General features: G+C 42.8%; 1 protein-coding gene across 5 annotated transcripts in view; it reads right to left on the bottom strand.

The window, feature by feature from the left end:
- prkd1 (protein kinase D1) overlaps positions 1-12,439 on the bottom strand; it is a 359,632-nt gene that overhangs the window by 16,456 nt on the left and 330,737 nt on the right. For all 5 annotated transcript variants that reach the window (XR_010018301.1, XM_063050558.1, XM_063050565.1 and 2 more), the window contains 6 exons: positions 8,198-8,250; positions 7,050-7,122; positions 4,491-4,597; positions 3,418-3,579; positions 1,228-1,326; positions 829-1,096 (listed from right to left, as the gene is read on the bottom strand). Coding sequence is in view for 4 of the 5 variants with exons in the window: in XM_063050558.1 (XP_062906628.1) it covers positions 829-1,096; positions 1,228-1,326; positions 3,418-3,579; positions 4,491-4,597; positions 7,050-7,122; positions 8,198-8,250 (762 nt within the window). In the remaining variant the exon portion in view is untranslated. The remainder of the gene's footprint in view (positions 1-828; positions 1,097-1,227; positions 1,327-3,417; positions 3,580-4,490; positions 4,598-7,049; positions 7,123-8,197; positions 8,251-12,439) is intronic.

Genomic DNA, 12,439 nt, shown 5'->3' with positions numbered 1-12,439 from the left:
ACTCACTTCAATCAATGTGCACTTCTTTGAAGAAACTGAATTCCAAATTCAATCACCAACAAATCTGCAAGTCCTTTAAGATTCTTTACAAAACTAAGACTGGATGGGGGCGGATAGTGGATGGGACTTGTGCTTCTTGTTGCTAAACACCAGGTTTTCTATGTGTGATTAACACCTACACTAGTTGGATAGATACAGGACAATTTGGCAGAGGTGACAGCAAATCAACATTGCACCAGGTTTGACACCGCCACCTGCCTACTCTATCTCTGGCATATACTTGTGATGCAACTGACGCACACATTTCCGTCTTACCCAGTTTGCTACGCAAAGCTAAAAGTGCATATGTGTGATTCATAGTGGAGATGTGAAACAAATCAGTAGCCATAGCACTGGAAAAATGGTGGCATGCAGTGCAATTTTACCACAACTACATTTATAATTACATTGATCATTTTTTAACTAACGCAGATTTGATCAACTAACATACTCCAAGATGGAGATTAGTTAGACAAAACCAGTTAAAGCTTTTCCTTCTGTGAAAATAGAAAATAGGACTATTTTTCTTTTCGAGCCTCCTCTTCCATTTGATATGAAGAAATATAGGTAACACAATGTTACATTAAGCCACAATAAAACAGTTAAATGTTCAGAATGTTTGTATCTAGCAAGGGCACTGAACACATTTTTTCCTACACTGCAAACAGTAAGAAGATTGGCCTCTATATAGCTCTCCTTCAGAGGGAACATCTCCTTTTGAATGGATTGAAGAAACATAATAATGGTTCTAACATTTCTCTGGTTTGGTGTGTCTAATTAATGCATTACCTTCCAGTGAGATCTCCTTCCAGGGATTAGGGGGATACATGAAATCAGCATTCTGAATTTGATCATGAATATCTTCATCTTCGTTGAATGGAAAGGTGCCACTAAGACTGACATAGACGATAACGCCTACGGACCACATGTCTAACGATCGATTATATCCTTTGTTGCGGAGCACTTCTGGAGCCAAATATGCTGGTGTTCCCACCACAGAACGCCTAAAAGACTTTTCCCCAATTATACGTGCAAATCCAAAGTCACAAAGCTTAACCTAATGTTTGGAAAAGAACCAAGTAGGATGAGTATTAAAATTTTGCAAGAAAAGGATTGGTCACAAATGTACTGATATATGAAATCAACAGCAACTCTCTTCGCAGACTAACATTAGATAATCATTCTAACCTGTGGCAAGGGATCAGCCGATGCTAGGAGGACATTCTCAGGTTTCAGATCACAGTGAACTATGTTCTTAAAATGGAGATGTCGCAAAGCAACAAGTATCTGATTTAAAGAAAATCAAATTACTAACAGCATCATGCAAGAATGATTGCTTACTCTTTATTGAACATATGGAAAACTAGACTCCACCTACTGAATATAGTGGATTCTGGTTAATTGGGACCAGTAAATCCTGGCCCAATTAAATGAAGTTTCATGGAAATAGTTAAACAAACTACATTTAACTGAATAACAAATTATGTATTTAAATGAAATATTGAACAAACTAGAACACTACCAATATTATTGGTGATTGTCCATTGTATCTGATGATGACAGAAAACCTGTGTGTAAGAGTTTTTAAAATAGAAAAGCTGTTGCATTGGGGCAATTCCACTCTCTCGACCTTGTAATTCCTGGTCCAATAGGGACGAGTTGATGTCATAACTGGGGACCCCGTGGTTGCTGTGGATGACTATGACTTCTGTGCCTTGTCATGCCCTTCGCTATCCACATAGCATTGTAGAATGGTCTTCCTGACAGTTGGGTTCACACTGTTGATCTCATCTGACCAGTCTGCTGGAGCTGACTTCACATGCTAGGACAGGCCTCTCCCGATCTCACAGTGCCAGCTACCCTCACCTGGTTTAACCTGTCTATTGATGTGGTTTACCAGGGTGTGCCCACTTTCGCACACAAACAGCTACTTGGAGCTACAGGTGACAGTTGAATGTCCAGTAGGGACCAAAGGTAACATTCAAGATAATTGTCAATATCTTCAAATTTTTTGTCAAGTTCTTCATAGTCCCTAACTTGTTGAAGTAGTGAAATTGTTTTATTTTCCCTCCTGGCCGTTTCTGGCATTTCTAAGTCTGAAGGCTTGATAGCACAGTGAGTAAAACAATTCTGAATTGTCTTGCTGCTTATTTCTTGTTAACTATCAGTGACAAACATCACTGCTTTTTGAAGACAAATAGACACAAATGATGTTATTTAAAATCTGTTCACTCTAAGCATGGTGAAGTGTCAAAAGGCCACATGATGTACACGTGACAGACACTAGTTAGAAAATGTTTGTCCTGCCTCAATTACGTGACATGGTGTCCCAAATACACAAAGAGAATCCCGGGTATTTTCTCAATTTGTTTTTTGTTCAATAAGAGTTGTCCCAAATAAGCAGCTACCCCAATTAACCAATGGCCCAATTAACCAGAACCCACTGTCTTTCCAAGAGCACAAAATCAAGGAAGAAAGTGCATTAAAACAATACCAGCCAGTATTATGAGATGATAACACAAAGGAGTTTTGTACTTTGTCTTTTTAACCATTCTGAGTAAGAATGAATATCTGAGAAAACATTTCTTAAGTTTGTTCAGTTCCTCAATGTAAGAACTCATTAAAAAAACCTTATGACTGACAGATGTATGATGCGAAATGAGTTTTTTATATTTTACAACTTCAAACCAATGTTTAAAGCTGGTTTCCATTAAAAAAAGGGCAATTTTGGCATCTTTTTCTTCATACGTCCTGAGGAATACATTTTTATTAGTAAAAGTTTAATGGAAAAATTATTTGTAACTCATCTCACCCATAACTTCCTTTAATAACTTTAAATTCAATGCACATTGCATTCACTTAAATTCCCTCATTCATCTTGCACTAATTGCTCTTTTAATTCATTGTCAATATGTAGATTTTTGATTAATAGACAAAAATTACTTCAAAGCTGTGACTCCACTTAAATGTGAAGTAAACAACAGCATGCAGAGGGAAGTCTTCACCAGCTGCAGAGAATCTCAGAAGACCAGAAACAACTTGATGAACATGTGTAGACAATGCTGCAAGGTAATTTGTGCTTGACTGATGATCTAAGCACTACTTTTCACTATTCTGACTCGGAGCTCAAAGGTCATGCCGAAAGTATAATTTCATTTCAACATATCAATCATGGGCAAGAAAATATAAATATATATGGTCGCTATGGGGATTGCATTAACCTTACACTTCCTTTTGAGTTAAGTTGGTTGAGATGGTTCATTTCAGGTGCAGGCTGCATGCTGGTTGGGCCAATGCTGAAGTACTCCTGATGATGACCCTATTTAACCTTTTGAAAATTCTATTATTAATCACCCGTCACTTGTAACTGCTACATACCTGTGTAATAAGAAACTTTGTTATAAGTTCTGGCAGACGTCCTTTCTCACTTGACAGGATCATTTCCAGCATGTCTCCATGGAGCTTTTCCATGACAACAAACACTCTTTCAGGAGTCTCAAACATGCATTCCAAATTCACTACACCAGGGTGATGCAGATTCTGAGCAAAGAAATTGTACCTATAAAAAGATGTTCTTCCCCATATATAATGGAAGTTTTATAAGGCATAAAATCTCTAAACATTTTATGAAGCATTGTCAGAGTTAAATTACAGAGGACTATTCGATTAAAAAACAAGACATCTGGCTTGGGCTGTTCACTGTGGTAAGTAAGATTTACCTTTTTCAGATTTCTAGACTAGCTGCACAAAGCTGCTTAATCCTAAATGACCAGGCCCTGGCAGCTGCACAAGGTAATGCTGTCAGTTGTGTTGGCTAGAACAAGATCTGCCACAGCTTTAGATGACAAACCCATCCAGAGATTTCAATGTTGCTGATTCTTAGAAACAATCAAAACTATTATTTAAATTCTCCTTTTGTTTTATTTTAAGTCCCTGGAGAAATGCAGCCAGGTCTTGCCTTGCTGCTGAATACTGCGTGAACTCCAAAAGTGGCGTATACTCGGAGAGCTGCTGGCAAATTTGGTACCTACACCTTTGTGTAGGAATCCTGAAATTAATGCCACATGGCTATTAAATACCAAAACTTACTCAGCAATCTACATCCCATAAATACTTAGTTTATACTTTCAAGATTTATAGACTTATTTTCCATAATGATTTCAGTACTAAAGAGTAAGTCAGTTAATTACAATGGTGAACTCAAGCAAAAGTCAGACAGAGTGATGCTTCCTCTCGTCTACACTACCCACATTATTACATTGACCTGTTGGTACTAGAAATGACTACTAAGTCACTTAGAACCATTTGAGAGGTGGCTTTCAACACTAGAAGGCTAGATTCTTATCATGGATTTCAAAAGTTAAACAATATTTTAAACACTTTTGACTCCCTACCCAATGCTAATTTATGTAGACTTTTTAGTTGATAGTCAGAATTTATGACCTATTTACCTGTAAAATTGCAACTTCATTCCGAAGCTGACTTTCTTGTTTTGTTGGGAATCGTAGTTTGTCAATCACTTTGATTGCAACATCTCTGCCTGTCTTGCGATGTTTACCTAACAACCAAGTAAAAAAGATTCATGTTTTATACATGGATTGACCTAATTGCCAGTATTTTCTAGTGAGGTTTAAATTAATGAATTGCATTTCCTGTCCTCTCCAACTTTGCGGTTACCATTTGGTAGTCACCCTGAGCCTTGGCCAAGTGCTTGCAAATGATATCAGACGCATGACAGAGAATGAAACACACTAATTAGCACGTAAGTGTAATACAATGATGGCTGGTGCCCCTCTTTCAATCGAGATGGGAGCAATCAATAGTTGAAGAGGGCAAGTGCACCATCTTACAAAGCAACTGTTTGCGTGGTGTGTTAGAATTGATCAGCTGAAGGTCAGTTTCTGCAAAACTGACCACTAAGGTCTTGAGGCACACGATCTGAGACTGGATATTCTTAAAAGGGAAACTCGCAGAAATTAGAAAAATAGGAAGTGAACTCATGCGAGGCAACTTCATCAATAATTGTCCTGTGTGACAAAGTTTAAAGTAAACAATTTATCATCAATATAAGAGTATATTTCCTGGTGAGCTGCTTTAGAAAATAATTATGTGGTAAATGTAATGTGTGCAACCAATTGATATTACTTTGTAAATGGGGATGCTTCTAATGTGATCTACTGATACAAACATGGAAGATTTTGTATGGTGCAGTTGGTATTTTGAAATAAAATATGTATACATCTATCTGATCTTCCTGACATTCTGATTTCAATAATCAAGATCTAAAATGAGAAATTACATGCAATTAACTCTGGCTATCAAAATCTGGAGGTATTATCAATTATCTGGCCAGATAAAATCAGATAGAGCACAGCAACAGAAACTCGTAAGAGTGTACTGGTTTAGTGCTCTGCTGAAGGTAAATGTTTAATTATAGTATTTAAATAAATTTACCTTAAATATAACTGATACTTCCAGTAAAAATTTCATTACGTGTAATCTATGCAATGCCATCTGCCCATCGTTTGATAGAGGAATCATTCACTTACATGTTGCAGGCAACAAAAAAGCCTTTTCTCCCACATCTCTTGGAGTATTTGGCAAAACTGTCAAAGTCTTCACACAGACAGAATTGATGCATCAGAGCAAGTGACTGCCCAGGCTAAATATCTTCTTTGCAGCTCTGCTTTCACCCCACTTATAGAGACCATAAACCATCATTTATAAAATACTACCAGTTATTTTATTCCGTTTGCTGGACCAAAATTCTTTGTAAAAGAGAATGAGTCACCTTACAAGATGACTGCCTGTAGATCACTAAATATCAAAAGTAATGGCAAGTTATAATCATGGTAAACTTTTGTTCCTTGAGGTAAAAATCCAATCTTTACATAACTATTAATAAACTGGGTAACTGACCTATACAAGATTGAATTAAGTGTAATATAAAACTGCTCCTGTGTAACTACATATATAATTACAGGGACAGAATAAGACCCTCGAGTTTGTTCCATCTTTATATGAAAGTATGGCAAACCTAACCCCACATCTCCCCATATCACTTAGATTTTTGCAATGAAATGTATGTTATTAAAATCTGACATGACAACGAGAACATATTGAATAAGCGTAGAATAGGTCAGTTGGCTACTCAAACCTGCTTCACCATTTAATTTAGATAATCCAGTCTTGTCCTTCACACCACTTTCCTGCTCACTCTTCTAATCCTCCTTGACTTCTCTGTATTTTAAATGACTGTCAATTTCCACCTTTTATGAAGCCTCTCCACAGCTGTCTGAGGTAGGGAATTCCACAGATTTCATAGATATTAACTTCAAACCTCAACAAAAATAGATGCTCCAGCCGCAGTCTCACCATTGTCCTGTAAAATTGTATCAAAACCTATTTTTATATTGTCTATTCCTGCAACAACTTTTTTAATTAATTGGTGTAATTGGATGCTTTTTTAGTATTTCACTTATTAAGAAGATCTGACCCTTCTCTGCCATTCCCTAATCCTTTTGCTCTATAAGATTGACAATTTTTAAAACTCTGCCTCCTTCTGCATATAGAATTATTTTTTAACTTTGTCTTTAAAAAGGCCTGATGCTGATTACCTCCATCAGTGAAAAAAAACTGTGCTTTTTATCAAAAGGGAGACAAAGAACCATCCATACTTGATAACTTAAAAAGAACAAGTTACTACCACAAGAAAACTGACGGCATGTGGTGGAGAAGTATCATTGCATCTTCATTAGTATTTGCATCACTTACCAAATAATCACAGGTCTGGATATTTGAAATGAAGGTGTGGTCATTGACTCTTGAGAATTGAGTGCACTGATATGGTCAAGACATGCATAAAATTACTGACCACTAATCCATGAGCAAAATTAAATATCGGATACAAAGCTTCAACCCAATGTAAAAGTAGAAACATTTAACAGATTTCTATAGAATGACTACTCTATAAAAATTGAAGATTTGTATGTTTTATAAGGTAATAGTACCTCCATATACTATTCCAAATTGTCCTGAACCCAGTACTTCATCTGGAAATATTTGATATACTGTGCTGATATCCTGTTGGGAGAGAGTCACATTATTCAGTCTTGATATACAAAACTGCAAATGCTCACCAAAAATAAAACCACTTCTAAATTACAGACTCTACATTTAATCCTTAAATGCCAAGTATTCATATCCTATATACTGCTGTCATATTTTACTCATATCTTTCATAGATTACAATATTTAGGGACAAAATTTCACAAATACTATAATAGAGAAGTACCTATTTATCATCGTGAGAGATGGCCACTATGTTTCAATAACAACAACACTTTTGTCTCGATGACTATTAATGACCTGGACTTGGGGATAGAATTTCAAGATTTGTATACGACACAAAGACATAGAGTGGAACGGTGAATAAAATAGTAACTGTTGAAGAAGGCTTAGACATACTAGTGTAATTAGTGGACAAGTTACAGAAGAAATTCAGGGCAGAAAAATGTGATATATTTTGGTGTAAAAATGGTCAACATAACTGGTTTCAAGAGGAGAGAAACATTAGAGGGCATGTTGGAGATAACTGGATAAATTTTTTAAAAGGCAGTTTATAAACCACATGAGATTTTAGGTTTATAGATGTATAAAGCAAGCAAGTCAGGGTACTAAATCTATATAAAAGCCTCCACCCCTGCTAGGGTGTTGCACACATTGTTAGGGACCACACTTTAGCAAGGATATCAAGACTTTGGAAAGGATCTGCATGACTTATTTGGTTTATTTACTTCCTAGTTCCTGAGACATACCTGAGAAATAACCCATCTGTACTGAATGATTTAAACTTGCAGTTTTTCTAAAGACGTTACTCCCAGGTTTTAAACATTCAGTGCAAATGCGATGGGATGGGGCGGGGGGAGGTTTGTAGGCTGTTATAGGTTAAGAAGCATCAATAATAATTTAATGCTTTAATGAATTTCATCAATGATCCATTTCCATCTTCAATATTCTGCAAGAGGTCACTGATGGTCCTTCCTGAATTATTTTCTTCTAAAATAAACAAAACTATTTCAGTGACACAGTTGGGCAACCATGAGTATTTATTACTGTGGTGAAGAGTAAATTTTTTTTCTCTACAAACACAACTTACCACATTTTCCTGGATCTCACTATTTGACACTGAGATACTGATAGACACATCTCCTGTCAAAAGAAAATAAAACTGAGTTTACTGTCATGAAATAATTTTACTGTTTCTGTAGTATTCATAATAACTTAATGAAAAAATGAAGGAAGTATTCAGCATGCTACGCAAAACCTGTGCAAGGACAAACAATGATTCAACATTAACTGTTTCTCTATTGTTACGAGAATACACATAAAATTAAGATGTTTGCTGGCCTGGGCTAGCATCAGTGGCATCAGCAGTTGGTCTGCCACCTGCCCTCAGGGGAAGGAGAGATAAGGAACAATGGAGCAGCGTCTGGAGATGTGTAATGAAGGGATGTGGGAGGAAGAGCTGTCTGGAGCGGCTCCCCCCTTTGAACCCTGAACTGTTTGAAGTGATGGACAGGCGATACCCCAGCAGGGGGATAAAAAGGGACAGGTTCGCTAAGACAGACACACACGCCACCCGAGGTAACGAGACCCTGGAAGCGGTACGCTTCTCACGAGTGGGTGAGAAGTACCAGACAACGACCAGGGTGGAAAGGTACGATCAGCGGGAACCCGGTGTGTGTCCGCCCTTGCCTGGGTGCCGGGTTCACTGCAGAGGATCGACCGCATCTGGAGGAGGGGTCACAGTCGGTGACCTCAGGTGACATCACCAAGGACCCGCCCAAAAGCTGTTTGTGAGCCATCTCGCTGGTCTGTGAGCCATCTTGCTGGTCTGTGAGTGAAGCCGTTCTGAATGATGAGTTGTTCCTATTCTATCTCTCTCTTCCCCCACGTTGTCCACCGCCATGGCAACGATTACTGCGAACTGAACTACTAACTGGACTGAACTTTGAGTCATTTTGAAATTGGTCATTTACCCCTAGACAACGATAGAGCTTGATTGATGCTGTTATCTTAATGCTGTGCACCTGTGTGTTTATCATCACTGAACTGTTGCATTTATTATCCTTTCGATTACTGTGTTGCTTGTTTCTTTAATAAAACTTTCTTAGTTCTAGTACTCCAGACTCCAACTGAGTGATCCATTTCTGCTGGTTTGGCAACCCAGTTACGGGGTACGTAACACTATCCACAGGTGAAGCCTGATTTAAATATTTTATATATGGTTTCCGGCATCTATAATAATTTCCAATTGTTTAAAGCTCAACATAAATTTATTATCCAAGTACATATATGTCACCGTGAGATTCATTTTCTTGTGGGCATTCACAATAAATACAAAGAAACCCAACAGAATCAATGGAAAACTACACAGAAACGAAAACAGTTAAACAACCATCGTGCAAATGACAAAAAAATTGTGCAAATACAGAATGAGAAGAAAAAAAATAAATAAATAAACCCTGTTGAAGATCAGAAATATAAAATACTGCGAGTCCGGTTCACAGGTGAGACGGAGGGGCAGCTGTGCGGCCTCAGTTGTCGTATGGACCAAGCCCTCATGCTGTGGCATCGCCTGCTACAGCCACCCGGAGGAGGTATGGGAGAGAACAGAGACGCGGTGGCACACTGAAATCCGTGCTGGGTTGGAGGGAACAGAGACGCGGTGACACGCTGTAATCCGTGCTGGGTTGGAGGGAACAGAGACGCGGTGACACGCTGTAATCCGTGCTGGGTTGGAGGGAACAGAGACGCGGTGACACGCTGTAATCCGTGCTGGGTTGGAGGGCACAGAGACGCGGCGGCACGGTGTAATCCGTGCTGGGTTCGACGGCACAGAGACGCAGTGGCACGGTGTAATCCGTGCTGGGTTGGAGAGAACAGAGACGCGGCGGCACGCTGTAATCCATGCTGGGTTGGAGAGAACAGAGACGCGGTGACACGGTGTAATCCATGCTGCGTTGGAGGGCACAGTGACGCAGTGGCACGGTATAATCCGTGCTGGGTTGGACGGAACAGAGATGCGGCGGCACGGTGTAATCCGCGCTGGGTTGGAGAGAACAGTGACGCGGTGGCACGCTGTAATCCGTGCTGGGTTGGAGGGAACGGAGACGCGGTGACACGGTGTAATCCGCGCTGGGTTGGAGAGAACAGAGACGTGGTGTCACGGTGTAATCCGTGCTGGGTTGGAGGGAACAGAGACGCGGCGGCACGGTGTAATCCGCGCTGGTTTGGAGAGAACAGTGACGCGGTGGCACGGTGTAATCCGCGCTGGGTTGGAGAAAACAGAGACGCGGTGGAACGGTGTAATCCGTGCTGGGTTGGAGAGAACAGAGACGCGGTGGCACGCTGTAATCCATGCTGGTTTGGAGGGCACAGAGACGCGGTGGAACGCTGTAATCCGTGCTGGGTTGGAGGGCACAGAGACGCGGTGGAACGCTGTAATCCGTGCTGGGTTGGAGGGCACAGAGACGCAGTGGCACGGTGAAATCCGTGCTGGGTTGGAGGGCACAGAGACGCGGTGGCACGGTGCAATCCGCGCTGGGTTGGAGGGAACAGTGCCGCGGTGGCACGCTGTAATCCGTGCTGGGTTGGAGGGCACAGAGACGTGGTGGCACGCTGTAATCCGCGCTGGGTTGGAGAGAACAGAGACGCCGTGGCACGCTGTAATCCGCGCTGGGTTGGAGAGAACAGAGACGCGGTGGCACGGTATAATCGGTGCTGGGTTGGAGAGAACAGAGACGCGGTGGCACGCTGTAATCCGTGCTGGGTTGGAGGGCACAGTGACGCGGTGGCACGGTGTAATCCGTGCTGGGTTGGAGAGAACAGAGACGCGGCGGCACGGTGTAATCCGTGCTGGGTTGGAGAGAACAGAGACGCGGTGGCACGGTGTAATCCGTGCTGGGTTGGAGAGAACAGAGACGCGGTGGCACGGTGTAATCCGTGCTGGGTTGGAGGGCACAGAGACGTGGTGGCACGGTGAAATCCGTGCTGGGTTGGAGGGCACAGAGACGTGGTGGTACGGTGAAATCCGTGCTGGGTTGGAGGGCACAGAGACGCGGTGGCACGGTGTAATCCGCGCTGGGTTGGACGGAACAGAGACGCGGTGGCACGGTGTAATCCGTGCTGGGTTGGACGGAACAGAGACGCGGTGGCACGCTGTAATCCGTGCTGGGTTGGAGAGAACAGTGACGCGGTGGAACGCTGTAATCTGTGCTGGGTTGGAGGGAACAGAGAAGCCGTGGAACGCTGTAATCCGTGCTGGGTTGGAGAGAACAGAGACGCGGTGGCACGGTGTAATCCGTGCTGGGTTGGAGGGCACAGAGACGCAGTGGAACGCTGTAATCCGTGCTGGGTTGGAGGGCACAGTGACGCGGTGGCACGGTGTAATCCGTGCTGGGTTGGACGGAACAGAGATGCAGCGGCACGGTGTAATCCGCGCTGGGTTGGAGAGAACAGTGACGCGGTGGCACGCTGTAATCCGTGCTGGGTTGGAGGGAACGGAGACGCGGTGACACGGTGTAATCCGCGCTGGGTTGGAGAGAACAGAGACGTGGTGTCACGGTGTAATCCGTGCTGGGTTGGAGGGAACAGAGACGCGGCGGCACGGTGTAATCCGCGCTGGTTTGGAGAGAACAGTGACGCGGTGGCACGGTGTAATCCGCGCTGGGTTGGAGAAAACAGAGACGCGGTGGAACGGTGTAATTAGTGCTGGGTTGGAGAGAACAGAGACGCGGTGGCACGCTGTAATCCATGCTGGTTTGGAGGGCACAGAGACGCGGTGGAAAGCTGTAATCCGTGCTGGGTTGGAGGGCACAGAGACGCGGTGGAACGCTGTAATCCGTGCTGGGTTGGAGGGCACAGAGACGCAGTGGCACGGTGAAATCCGTGCTGGGTTGGAGGGCACAGAGACGCGGTGGCACGGTGTAATCCGCGCTGGGTTGGAGGGAACAGTGCCGCGGTGGCACGCTGTAATCCGTGCTGGGTTGGAGGGCACAGAGACGTGGTGGCACGCTGTAATCCGCGCTGGGTTGGAGAGAACAGAGACGCCGTGGCACGCTGTAATCCGCGCTGGGTTGGAGAGAACAGAGACGCGGTGGCACGGTATAATCGGTGCTGGGTTGGAGAGAACAGAGACGCGGTGGCACGCTGTAATCCGTGCTGGGTTGGAGGGCACAGTGACGCGGTGGCACGGTGTAATCCGTGCTGGGTTGGAGAGAACAGAGACGCGGCGGCACGGTGTAATCCGTGCTGGGTTGGAGAGAACAGAGACGCGGTGGCACGGTGTAATCCGTGCTGGGTTGGAGAGAACAGAGACGCGGTGGCACGGTGTAAT

The sequence above is a fragment of the Mobula hypostoma genome, chromosome 1 (assembly GCF_963921235.1).
Source record: "Mobula hypostoma chromosome 1, sMobHyp1.1, whole genome shotgun sequence".
Classification (NCBI taxonomy): domain Eukaryota; kingdom Metazoa; phylum Chordata; class Chondrichthyes; order Myliobatiformes; family Myliobatidae; genus Mobula; species Mobula hypostoma.
Note: the sequence above shows the minus strand (reverse complement) of the source record. Positions and strands in the feature narration are given on the sequence as shown.